At 34.2% G+C, this 14,544-nt stretch overlaps 1 protein-coding gene across 1 annotated transcript in view; it reads right to left on the bottom strand.

Annotated features, from left to right (window-relative positions):
• The window catches only part of LOC128241024 (dual specificity calcium/calmodulin-dependent 3',5'-cyclic nucleotide phosphodiesterase 1C-like), a 42,797-nt gene that overhangs the window by 15,805 nt on the left and 12,448 nt on the right, over nt 1–14,544 (bottom strand). The window contains exons 5-10 of the mRNA XM_052958009.1: nt 13,661–13,786; nt 10,820–10,921; nt 3,847–3,967; nt 3,245–3,326; nt 2,590–2,769; nt 1,175–1,243 (exon numbers count right to left, since the gene is read on the bottom strand). Coding sequence (XP_052813969.1) covers nt 1,175–1,243; nt 2,590–2,769; nt 3,245–3,326; nt 3,847–3,967; nt 10,820–10,921; nt 13,661–13,786 — 680 coding nt within the window. The remainder of the gene's footprint in view (nt 1–1,174; nt 1,244–2,589; nt 2,770–3,244; nt 3,327–3,846; nt 3,968–10,819; nt 10,922–13,660; nt 13,787–14,544) is intronic.

The following is a 14,544-nucleotide window of genomic DNA, read 5'->3' as shown; positions in this document are numbered from 1 at the left end:
ATTATCGGTCATCGAAATTAGACCTTGGATGAACAAGCCCGAATTTTTATACTATTGCTAGGCATCAAGGTTTTGAACAAGCCCTGCTAAAGAACTTTCAGAATTTGAGCAAGCCCAGAAGACATTTTACCAGTGCAGGGATTGCGGACTCGTGTTAATTTCGACCAAAGTAATAAAATGTACTACTACAAAATAATGAAATACAATAATTACATAAACTATATAAAAATACCCTAAAAGTGACTATTGTGACCATAAAGTATAAAATCTATTCCCTTGTTCTAAAAGTGCCAGTAGACATTTTTTCAAAAAGTAAGCTATAAGAGCAAGGGAGACAATATAGCAAGATTAACTGCCCTTGCTTCAAGAGTTAACTTTACATAAATATCAGATTTTACTTTTGAAAAGGTTTTCTTCTATAAGTCAATAAATCAATAGAAACTTGTGACCCCCCCCCCCCACAAAGCCAGGCCAGTTTTTGTTCCAGAACAAGATTTCTTCTTGATTCAAGTCATAATTGCCAGATTTTAACATAATGTGTGCCTTATGTAAGTCTATAGTAAACTTGTAGTCCCAGAGGTGCAGCCAGTGTAACGCCCAGGCCTCGATTTGAACAAACTTGATAGAGGAACACCATATGATGATACACACAAAATATCAAGGGTCTACACCTTACGGTTCCAGGCAAGAAGATTTTCAAAGATATCCCCATATAAATTTGCATGAAACTTGGGGGCCAGTTTTGACTCAAGGGGCATAATTTGAGAAAACTTGGAAGAAGACCACTAGACTTTGTAAGACACCAAACATCTAAGCTCAAGGCCTCATGGTTTTTTTCAAGAAGATTTTTGAAACAGTTTTTCCTTTTGTTTGCCATGACACCCAGAGTTCTACATGGAATTAATTTCTTTTGAACAATTTTGAAACAACACTACCAGGAATCATCCCTGTGAATTGCCATCAAAATTGTCTACACAGTTTAGGAGCAGATTATGTTTATATGCAATTCTGGATGCCAGCGGGACATAGATCAATCACAATAGCTCACCTTGAGCACTTTGTGCTCAGGTAAGCTAAAAACAGACAAGCTAAATGTATGAATAATAAAACAATTTTTCAATCTGATTATTTAGATATCTCTACTAAGATTGAAGTACAAATGAACTTATGTAACCTCTGGCGGCAATCGCCTTCCACTGTGACTTGTTTTGGGCCAAACATTCTGCCCACGGCCTCCCAACAGCTGAAATAGAGGAAAACATTTAGAAAATACTTTAATTTTACACTAGTTGTGATACCAACACTGCCATCATGTTAAAAGAATAATAATTATCATGGAGGCGAAATGTTTTTAGTCTGATGTTGTAAGGGTACCTGGAATTCACTGAGGAAATCAATTTAACTATCTACCTATCTATGAAGCTAGAGTTCACTAAAGAAATCCACATAACTATTTAACTATATAATTGTGAAACTGGAATACACTGAGGAAACCCACTTAACTATCTACCTATCTATGTACATCCACTTATCTATCTACCAATGTATGGAAATCCACTTAACTTATAATCTACCTATCTATGTGCCACCATGTGACTTGCCCTTTCAAATTTTGTTACGAAACTTTTCTTTCTATTTTGGTTATATCTTATTTTTCTATAATATTTACTTTCATAGTTTTCTGCATAGACTTTTGTCAGTCATTCTAATTGCAATTGAGTGTTTTGACATTTTTGATAAGACTTTTACTGCTTTTTCTTTTTAATGATTATCAATTAAATTACATGTATCTCAGATCTTACTCTTAAACCTTACAATTTGAGAATTGGACACTTTTCAATTCTCTCACAACTTAATCTTTTGTAAATGTTACTTTTTGACAATGGTAATTTTTGATTGACACTTCCTTTAAATTCATTGGTAGATGAATTTCACTGGTACATGTAACTTCTACTCTTGAAGTTTGTATAAATAGTCTGCTCATTTTGAGTTTAATACATTTTTATAGTTGGGCAAACTTATTTTCTTATGGACATATTTTGAAAATTAACTAGGAACTTTGTACTTCTTCTTTTACTAAGGAAATATCATTGAACTACTTTTATTTTAATTACATAATCTATTCACTTACTTTCATAACTTGATAAATCACATAGACTATTGGGTGTTTTTTTATGAATAAGTCTTTGTATAAACTATTTAATTTAAATGTGGAATTAATAAAGAACCAACTTATAAAATATTTATTGGACTTGAGATGTTAATCAAATTGAATGACTAAACGTGATCTGAACTTAAATGGCCACTCGCAGTTGTGCCAGCTAATTCCCCAAATTAATGGCCAGCTCCATGTGCCCTTAGACAGTGTGGCTCGGGCTTGGTGAACCCCCTAACCTGGCCCTTCCCCACATTGCATGACTTAACCGGGGTGCGCGTTCCCATATGTAACTGGAATATACTGAGGAAATCCACTTAACTATTTACCTATCTCTGTAGGTCGAATACACTGAGGAAATCTTTTACGATCATAAACTGAAACAAACAATTATCCTCTATTTATCAAACATCATATTAAAGTAATTTATTTACAAGAGGATCTAGATGAGGTTCTTGACGCTGGTGATACACTTTTGTCCTTGTCAAACACTTCTTCAGAAATTGGGTCATCATGGACACTGGTTTGAGATGGGTTCCGCAGTGGGGTCACAATTTTGTCCAACATATCACCCATTACTGTGAAACTTGGCTCAACGATGAAGTCAATGAAACCTGAAATGAAATATTTCCCTTTTTAGTAAATACCAATTTATTTTTATGTGAAGTCAGCTAAGATGAATTACTCACAAATTTGTGTCCTGGGCAGAATAAAAATTGTTCAAATTGCACCAAATTCATGAAAATATAATACCAGTAGATTAAATGGTCTTAATAAATTAAGCAGACAGTGAAAATTGCAAAAACTGATGGCTTTTGGTCAGTTTAATCTCTTCTCAGTGGGGAAAGGTCCAGCTTTAAAGGGCAAACAGGCTTGTTCTTTTTAGCAATTGTAGTTCAAAACTATTTGTTTGGGCTTTTAAATATACCTTGGGCTTCCTAGCACTCAAATGGTCTGTGCGTGCAGACTGATGAAGCTATAACCAACTTAAAAATGAGCTTAAAAAGGCAGTAAATAAATAGATCATCAGTACTAATAGGAGTATTTTTTTCGTAAAAATAAAAAGAGCTAAAATCATTTTTGATTTACCTATTTGAGATTCAGCAATCAGGGTATTTTTTCTATCACAGAGAGGAGAAAATGGAAGTCCTAGTTCTTGCTCGCGGTCTCCCTGGAAAAGCAATTTTTCAAGCAAAGGTATCTTGAATGATATCTGATATGGTTTCTGATGGCTGGTTGTTGAGACTATATTAGTTTGGTATCATTTCATACAGTTTTATGTTTAGAGAAAGAACATGTATAAAGCTATGGTAATTAATAATACACAAAATTTTTAGACTTAATTCATTGCAAAATTGTTCATTTCACATTAGATTTAGTTGCAACAAAGAGAAAAAATACTTCACCGCATTTTTTTCATAAATGATTCATTTTTATATCTTTAATTTACTATGAGTAATCAGCTTGCACATTATTCTTTAAAATGATACAAAATTTATATAGGGAAACCTGATATCAAAATGTAAATTTTTACAAAGATGAATGCTTCTGTAAAATATCTAGCTTATTAATACATGACTTTTGCCCAAACAAACACAGACACCTTGTACCAAGTTTGTTTAAAAGTCTACCAACAGAAGGCCATCTCATGAAGTGTTCCAAAACTATATAAGGGAGGTAAATGCATGTACCTGTCTGAAGAACTCTTCAATAAGGAGATCAGTCCAGCGCTTGTGTATATCCCAGTCCTTGGCTGGATGACTGATGTCTGCGCAGTGTAAAACCAATGACAGTGCCTTTGACTTGTCTATGCTGCAACAGACAATAACAAACAAACTTTCTGTTTAGTGTTATAATGAAAATGGTCTTTCAAATGTGTATACAGATGCAAATAAATGTTAATTTCTAAGGCAACCTTTCTTTTATAAAACATCACTGACAAGCATGCTGAAAACAATCAATCCACTGTGAAATACTGTGAAGTCATTTATATTCGTGGGCTTGAAATTTCGTGGTTTTTCGAAAAAGGACAATTTCGTGGGTTCATAAATTCGTGAATTTTCAATAAAAAAAATAAATCAAAACTGCAATCCTAAATCATCTGTAAATTCACCATGTGCCCATATCGTGCTATGTATAATCTACATCACGCATTTTATGACACTATAATTAGACAATATGTCAATTAGGGCAGATACGCATGTCATTTAATTTAAAGGTCATATTATTATTTAAAGGTCATATTATTATTAAGTAAAGATGAACCCACATCAAAGATATAAAATAGTGATTGTGTTTTTGCAAACTTTGAAAACATGGTAAGGGAATTTAATTAAATAATTGATTAAATATTTGATAAAAAAATCAAAATCAAGAGGCGACGCTCAAACACACAAGGTTAATAATCAGCATGTTTTACATGTGCCACACAGGAGGTTGGTAATTAGCTTGTTTAAATGTTCCGGTAATGTCATACAAAAAACTGAATGCAATTACTGATAATTGACTACATATTTAATTTATTATCATTGAAGTTAAATAATATATAATATAAACCATTTTAACAGTAAAATGAGTTGTATACTGCGAACATGTATATTCATGTGAATACATGATCATTATGTGTACCCTCTACATAGACACTACGATTTCATAATTACAGGTCTAATTTTCGTTGGGACCTTAAATTTGTGCATAGGCCAACCCATGAAATCCACAAAAATTAATGTCTGAGTTTCTGACGTTTTTACAACGTCTTTCCAACATCAATTGTTTGCTGGGATGCATTTCAAAAGTGAAAGTTATCAAGACGCTATTGTCTTCTCATTTGCATTAATCTAAAATTCCAATGCCCTTGTTAAAACTTGTGTGAATGTGAATAAATACTATATTGTAGAGTATAATGATATGATATTTATTATTGGTGATTAATGATAGCTAGTGATGTTTAGGAGAATTTTCCACAGGAAAACAAGGCAAGAAGGCCTTCAATCATGCCAGCCTATTCATAGGCTGAACATCATGCCCTTACATCACATTCTCCTACAAAACAGCAACAACCTCAGAAAATGGATTTCTAACAATATGTAACTATGATGGAATGAAATGAAAATTCGCATTATTTCTGAGATATAGCCAGACGTCAATATATTAGCATATTTCCTTTTAGAGCATGCAGTGTCTTGTTAACAAACTCAGGAAATCCCAAACTACAAGACTTTATTGCATAATAAGTCACCCAAACTTTATAATACATGTATATCAATCATCTTTTACATTTCATGTATTTTTTGCTAAACCCATGATTAATTCCAAATACTTGCTTAAACTTTGAATTATATGTCTTACATGATGAATAGGACTAGTAACAGCATCACCAAAACATTTTCTGTCAAGACAGTGTTTCAAGATTCGCACTATTTTACCCCAGAATTTATATTTTTTTCAAAACTGTACACTTGGTGACATTGCTGAAATTTCAAAAATAAGAAAGTAGGTCAAAAGGTCACAGTCAAGGTCATTCAAGAAGAACATTGATATTTGTTTTTAAGGTAGCACACCTCTAATGGGCATCATTTCAAACTATAATCAGCTTGATAATTTCTTAATACAGTAAAACTGGGGTCGTTCGAACAAGTGGTCGTTCGAGAACAGGTAGTCCCTGGAGGTCGGAGCTTGGTCCCGAACATATTTCCTTCTATTTTTATAATTTCACACTTTTCCCCTGAACGCGTGTTCCAAAATAAACAAACAATTGCTCACAAGTTGTAAAAATTGCAATGACAGTTGAAAGGCAATTTAATAAGGTGTGAAAAAAAACGTTAATCACTGTTTACGCATGACTGATAGTAGTTGATAAGGGCATTTGAGAAGATAATTATAAAAAGTTAATTGTGAGAAATGTAAATGAGTACTAAAAATATGAATAAAATATGAATAAACACTACAATATCATCCAACATAGGAATCTCTGAAAAGAATTCCTTCGTGTCACTTTGCTTTGCAATATGGCAATTTTGTAAAAATAAACATTTCTATTTATTCATTTATTGATATATCTTTTACATTTAGTATGCATTCAGTATACGACAGCCTTTGAACATATGCATGATTTTCTAAAACGCAACACATAATTGGCGTCTTGGTAATCAGTCACTTTTACAACTTCAAACTTAAAATACACTAAAAGATATTTCATAACAGACAGGAAAATTGAAATTCGGGTCGTTCGAAACATCGGTTCTCTCGAGGTTTTGACTCGGTCCCAGGCGTCCTTGAGTGATCACAGTTTTACTTTATGTATCATTACCTGGATTCAGAAACAAAATTTAAAAGAAATTTACCGTCATATAACAATTTTATTTAAATTTGAATTACCCTACCCCCATTTCAGAATTGTCGATAAAAACAACATCACCAGAGAGACAATAAAAATCCTTTATTTCATTTATTTTTCAACATTTTGGTAATAATTTGGTAACAGAGTAACAAGAAATATATTTGCTTTTAGAAATAATACATTATTTATCACATCACCAACATTTAATATAATCATACTGTACTGAAATGGCCATATGGTATTTCAATTTTAACATACTGTTTTGACCGCGTAAAATTGGAACATCGATGTTTAAAAGCAAAATCAACAAGTTCTAGAAATAATCATGACCTGTTCTTTATTAATTATTATCTTTAATCTTTTGGGAACATTATGCCAAAAAATCAAAATGTTTTACCGTCTCATTTAAAAAAAGGAAAGTTTGTAATTCCCAACCACCTATTTCAGCCGTGCCTCCATTTTATAAAATCTTCATAGAAGCTCAAATTTATGTGTAGAAATGTATTAAGTTACTTTTAAACGAAAATACAATATTAACTTCTGTAAAAATGTTAGCTAATGAAAACAAAGAAGAAAAAAATGATTAAAAAATATTTGTGCGAACCACTACCTTGAAACCCTCAAAAGATTTGTAGTCCTGTGCTTAACAACATAGGCTAAAGCATTATAATTGAAGAGTTTCAAGTGGAGGTTGTTATTAGTGGTGCGCTACCTTAAAACTGTACACCTACGTCAAAAGGGTTGGGGCCAACTTTGACCCCAGGGGTATTATGTGAACCAACTTGGTAGAAAGCCTTCATATGATGCTAAATAACAAAGATCAAAGGTGGGCCATGTGGTTTGAAGAAGTTTTGTCCCAGGGGGCATAATTTGTACAAACTTGGAGAAGGAACACTGTATGATGCTACATGTATATACCATAATTATCAAGGGTCTGAGCCTAGCGGTTTCTGACTGGAAGATTTTCTTAAACAACTCTAATGGAAACTTTTGACCTCCAGGGCAGGGTCAGTTTTGACCCCAGGGGCATTTTTTTGAAAAACTTCATATGGGACCTCTTTATGATGATTCATACAAAACATCAAGAGTCTGGGCCTAGCAGTTTCAGACAAGATAATTTTCCTATATAAGTCTAAAGAAAACTGTGAACTTGTGTAATAAAAGGGCAATAACTCTAAAAATACTGTGGCAATTTTATATCTATAAAATGTCTAGTAGGACATTGAAAAGTGAAGTTTTCTTTTAATTAGTATTTCTGATTGGGAGAAATTATTATGCACAGATGGTGTTATCTAAATTATCAGTATAAGCTTCTGAGTAGTAGCTGTAATGTCTACTTCTTGCCACTCTTATCCTTCCCAGGTCTCTAGACAGAATATTAATCATGCATTTGTGTATTCAGTGGCCTCAGTCAATGTTATGCAGTATTATATGATAGTGGCCGGCTTTCTTCGACCATAGTGTCCGGCTTTCTTCGGCCAGAGTGTCCGGCTTTCTTCGGCCAGAGTGTCCGCTTTTCTCGGGGGCCACTATTATGTAATACTGTCCGCATTTCTTCGGCCACTGTCCGTTTAAAACTGGATATATAAACCGAGCCTTTCTCAGGAAAGGGGGGAGTTGAGATGATGGGAGTGGGGAGTTGAGAGGAGAGGGAGACTAAGTAGAAAATAGAGAATGACTTTTGGACTTAATTAAATAGATGTATTTTTAAACTGTAAATATTAAATAAGACTTTGTGTATGACAGTAGAAATAAAATTAATGGTTTTAATTGTTTTTCCAATGATATATTGGATGGTGGCAGCGGAAAGAAAAGGAAACAATTCCTAAATGAGTAAAAGTCCACACCACTGACTGTGGTGGAAATACCGAATAATTAAAAGCACCGATTAAAGTAAAAATCGGCGACAATACCATATTCAAAGTAATGTTTCTTTTGCACATCACTTCACCCCAACACAGTCATTGTTTGTATGAAGTTTGAGGTCTATACCTCAATAACATATAAATTAATGGAGAAAAGTGGACTTGTCTCGATATTCAAGGAAACATGCACAGACATACTGACGAGACTAAGGAACATGTATTCCTATGTAGTCCACACAGCTAAGTGGTGGGGGTATAACAATTGAACCAAAACAAACTGTGTTCCTGAGAATTTACTAAGTGTATGGGGTAAGTGTCATTGTCTTTTTTTTTGGTAAATACTGGTCAAAGTTTAATAAATTTCAATAATGACTTCTTAAGGCTGGAAATCCCAATTTCTATATACTGATAGGTCAATATGCGCCAAATTTATTCTGTCTTTAAAAATTGCTCTCTGTCAATCTACAGTTTATTTATAGATTATGTTATAGTTTTATTGGTGTCTGCCACTCTGAGAGCCAAGAAACAGTCACTAAGGATTCACATTCCAGCAAGGACACCTCTTTTGTACTGGTTTCCACTCTTAGTATTTTGCACCAGTCAATTGAAACCACGGCCCCCCAGGTCCGGGGAATAGCGAGGACTTTGACTTTTGGTCCAGCCAAGCGGTTAAAATCCCCACCCTCTGGCGACGAACTGACGGTCAAATACCCCCGCAATCCAGGGACCCTAGGTAAGGCCCATTCCCCTCTATATTTGACTCGAAGACCACCGCATTCACCCGGCATGGCAGGGCCACCGGGAAGGTAAAAACCTGGCTCATTTCCCCGGCTATCCTCGCTATACCCCTGGACCTGGTGGGCAGTGGTTACAATTGGCTTGTGCATTAAGCAAAGTGAACATGAACCTAACAACATGAGATAACTTACAACTAAAACGTTAACTCACTTTTCCAGCATGCTGAGGATAATAAATAAAAACACAATGTAAATGTGACTTTACTTATCAAAAGACGCACAAGCCAGCTATCTAAATATTAATCAGATTATTTTACTAGCCTACTTGAACAGAAATATATTTAGTTCTAGAATGAGGAATTAGGTCCTGTTAACTGCAAAGGGAAAACAAATATAATCACAAATCATAAAGGAAAATAAATCACATGTTAAAACATATCAATCAATATCAGATATAATCTTTAAGAAGGGAGTTATTAAACTTAAAATCATGGGAAAAATAAATAATCCCAGACAAATCTATAAGGTTTGACTAAGACCACACCAAATTATTTTTTTGATCCACATTTTGTTTGCCAAGGAAATTGGAGGAAGCCAGCAAAATAAATTATTAAAAATAAAACTCTGTTGGACAATTACTGTACTAGTAACTACTATTTACATATACTGACTCAATTGTTTTGAGTAAGCTATTAGAAGGATAAACCAAATTCCTAAGTTAATTATAACAGATTTTAGGTATGATGATCATTGCTGGAAGAAAAGGTGCAAACAATTTTCTTGCATACCAGACGTGTCATTCCGGTCATGTGACTAGTGCTGGACCCTCAGGCATGCTGCGTGGCCAGTATAACTCAGCAAGCTTAGTTACTGGCCTACGCGCGTGCCCTCCAGTCGGATTATACGAGCCGTACCGGAACCACATGATTGATACTTATAATCTACCTGAATCACTTGCAACATAATTTGCAACTGTATACAGACATTTCTGGTGACTGATTTTGGAGATAAAAAAAAAAAATGCATAAACAAATTTAGTAATATATAGTTCTTGATTTAATTTTGTTTTGAATATCACTGTTATGTAATGCATATGCTTACCTAAGTGAACAATACCAGGGTATGTGCAGTAATACTGGTAATTACTATTAAGCTCAGTGAGATGTTTTATTCATTACAATGGGGCAATGATGGCCCTATATCGCTCACCTGATTAAACAAAAGGTTATTAAGTTATTGATCGGATAACATACTGCAAATAAATATGTATGGGTTAAAAAAGTTACAAAGGGCCATAACTCTTACAGCATATTGTTAATGTGAAAAAGTTTAAAGAAGTTTGAAGTTGATTTCTTCAATGATTGTAAAACAATAAAATTATAATAAGAAAATAAATAAGTATATTTTAATATATATTTTGATAAAAGGTTCACCTAAGAAACCATCTCACATTGTGCCCATGCCGGGAATCGATCCTGGGTCGCATTGGTGAGAAACTTGTGCGCTAACCAGACAACCAAAGATGCGGTCGCACATATTTTATTTTTTTACTTTTCATTAAAATAGGTGTGGTATATCAGCGGAATGAAACATCAAACTGGTGTGGTCTAAGCTCACTAAACAAAATGGAATATCTATTAAACAAGATATAAAAGTCACTTAGACAAAATGCCTGTCATGAATGTCCAGGCAAATTACCCAGCAATCAAGGGGAATAACTCACTTTTCTGGCATACTGAGGAGGTTTTTCATGTTCTTGATCTGTTGGAAGTGGTAGGACATGTCAGTAGCTAGCACCATGTCGATTACCAAGTTTCGGAACTCTCTGTGGAATAAAATATATCAAAAGCTAATTTCATTGTTAATCTGGCCTCTTTGTCTGAGAAATCAATACAATAATGATGTAATTTATGTACAATAAAAAAGTCAAATTCAAAAGCAGACAAGAAATGCTGCAATGTGACCAGGTTTTCAATGATTCACAGAAAAACTTCCGCCTACATTGTGGGATTCAGTTTCAACTGGTGTTTTTTTCTATTTTTAGTAACCTTGACCTGGATTCTTAGGGGCCCAAAAATGAAATTCCACGGAAGTCCTCCATAAACTCTTCCTACATACCAAGTTTGGTTATAATATGTTATTTGTTGAAAGTTTTCAGTCTCATTGGGTTATCTTCTTTGAGTTACAGTGACCTTGACCAAAAACTCTTCCTATATTCCCATATGTCAACCCTAACAAAAGTAATTCAGTACCAACCATTTTTCTATGTTTAGTAACAGTGACCTATTTTTAGTAACAGTGACCTTGACCCTAGAGGCTCCAAACAGTCCCATGAAATGTCTTTATTAACTCTTCCTATATATATATACCAAAATTCTTGTCAATATGTCAACCCTAACAAAAGTTATTCAGTACCAATAATTTTTCTATTTTTAGTAACAGTGACCTTGTTCTTGCCGTTAGGGACCCCAAATGCAATTTCAAGAAAGGTCTCCATAAACTCTTCCTGTATACCAAGTTTGGTCAATCCTTAATAAAACAAGAGCTATCACTGAAGGTGATTAATACCCCCGAACGCCTCCTCTCATTATGATTTATCATTGTATGAAGTTTTATGAAATTCCATCTAGTAGTTTTCAAGTGACTGTCCGGACAAAAGTTTGACAAAAAATACACAGAAAAAGGCAATAAATTTGTAATTTGTTAAAATAGTGTAATGATTCATGTACACTGAACTCCTTCTCATTGTGCTGTACCTTTGTATACAGTTTTATTACATTCCATCCAATAGTTTTCAAGTTATGCTCCGGACAAGGAAAAAGTAACGAAGGGCAATAACTCTGTAATTGGTTGAAATATAATTGCGGTTCCTGTACACTGCACCTCCTCTCATTATGATCTATCACTGTATGAAGTTTTATTAAATTCCATCTAATAGTTTTCAAGTTATACTCCGGACAAGAAAAAGTAACAAAGGGCAGTAACTCTGTAATTGGCTGAAATAGAATAGCAGTTTCTGTACACGGCACTTCCTCTCATTATGATCTATGATTATATGAAGTTTTATTAAATTCCATCCGGTAGTTTTCAAGTTATGCTCCGGACAAGGAAAAGTAACAAAGGGCAATAACTCTGTAACTAGCTAAAATAGAATTGCGGTTCCTGTACACTGCACCTCCTCTCATTATGATCTATCACTGTATGAAGTTTTATTAAATTCCATCCAATAGTTTTCAAGTTATACTCCGGACAAGAAAAAGTAACAAAGGGCAGTAACTCTGTAATTGGCTGAAATAGAATAGCAGTTTCTGTACACGGCACTTTCTCTCATTATGATCTATCATTGTATGAAGTTTTATTAAATTCCATCCGGTAGTTTTCAAGTTATGCTCCGGACAAGAAAAAGTAACAAAGGGCAGTAACTCTGAAATTAGCTGAAATAGAATTGCTGTTCCTGTACACTGCACTCCCCCTCATTATGATCTATCACTGTATGAAGTTTTATTAAATTCCATCCAATGTTTTCAAGTTATGCTTCGGACAGGAAAAAGTAACAAAGGGCAATAACTCTGTAATTGGCTGAAATAGAATTGCGGTTCCTGAACACTGCATTCCCCCTCATTATGATCTATCACTGTATGAAGTTTTATTAAATTCCATCCAATAGTTTTCAAGTTATGCTCCGGACAAGGAAACAATAACAAAGGGCAGTAACTCTGTAATTAGCTGAAATAGAGTTATGGTTCTTGTGCACTGCACTTCCACTCATTGTGCTTTACCATTGTATTAAGTTTTAATAAATTTCATCTCGTAGTTTGCAGGTAAATGTCTGGAAAAAAAATTGACAGCAACAAAAACAAATAAAGGGCAATAACTCAGTAATTAGCTAAAGTAGAGTTATGGTTCTTGAACACTGCACTTCCTCTCATTGTGCTTTACCATTGCATGAAGTTTCAATGAATTCCATCCAGTACTTTTCAAGTTATACTCCTGACAAAAAAAAGTAACAAAGGGCAATAACTCAGTAATAGGCAAGAATAGAGTTATGGTTATTGTACACTGCACTTCCTCTCATTATGCTCTACCATTGTATGAAGTTTAATCCAATTTCATCCAGTAGTTTTGCTCCGGACAATTGCAACCGACTGACCGACCGACAAACCGACCGACCACAGGGTGACTCCAATATACCCCCTTCAAACTTCGTTTGTCGGGGGTATAATTATTCCATACCATAGGCATGTCTGAAGCTGCCCTCCTGCTGGCCCAGCATTACAATGATGTTCGTCATTCCCAAAACCAGGTTTCACTTTCAAAATTTCATTGTCAAAGATAAATGAGAAGCTTTAAAGCAATTAGCATTAAAACAATATTTGACAGAACATTTAATTTTCTGAACCCACAGTCTAAAAAACTTCCGTATCCAAAATATCATTCAATGTTACTGCCTTCTTTGTAAAGCTCCAACATCTAGGAATCTGTGTAAAAATTGAGGAATCTCAGAAAAGCCCTTCACTGTCTATCTAGTCTTAAAATTGAAAATTTAAATGCATAAATGACACACCTGTACTCTTCTTTACTTAGATTGGACAGAATATTGCTTTCATCTACACTCATGATGCGGAAACTTGAGCTCACATGGTGGTTCTCAAGCACTGCCCGGTCATTATACAGCAGGGCTACTTCGGACCTGAATAAAACAAATCATAACATAAATACAAGTGGGGGTCTCTTTGCATATTTTCCATGATTCTTGGCTCTATTTCAATAAAATCATTTACCAGCCATTTTCTTTACAGTGAACCTTAAATGTTAAATGCTTAGGTTGCATCTAGTACACAACACCAGATGAATACATCTGTAATAATATGTGGTTCTTTCTAACATGCGTTATGGCATAAAGAAATGACACACTTTGAACTGATCAAAGATATGAAAACCTTTTGTCTTTGATAATCAGAAACACTACAAAAGTCAGTTTGCTCACTTTTCCACAGCTGTTATGTTTAAAGATTGGAAGATTTTGGTGAAACATGCTTGGATCACTGTAAAATTAGAATAGAGTTGAACACCATTAATACGAAATCGTTGGGACCCCAAAAAATATTTCGAAATAACGATATGTAAGAAAATGTCAGTGATCGCGAATTAAAGATGACAAGAAATATGAAGTTGTGAAGAAAGTAATGTCGGTTACATGTTACCAATGCAATAAATTCGGTTTGAGTGATCTTTTGTATACATGTTTGTTGAATTATGGTTTAATGAATGACAAATAATTCCTTATTTATTAAAACAAGATTAAACATTTAAAACAAAACAACAGCACATGCATGCATTCTGAATGTAGCATGTAGTTAATAAATAGCATGTTTAAATAGCAATGAAATTACACGTTATTTACTCGGGTCAAGTGAGCAATGCCGTGATCGAATCAGATGATCATTT

Source organism: Mya arenaria, chromosome 7 (assembly GCF_026914265.1).
Source record: "Mya arenaria isolate MELC-2E11 chromosome 7, ASM2691426v1".
Taxonomy (NCBI): Eukaryota; Metazoa; Mollusca; class Bivalvia; order Myida; family Myidae; genus Mya; species Mya arenaria.
Note: the sequence above shows the minus strand (reverse complement) of the source record. Positions and strands in the feature narration are given on the sequence as shown.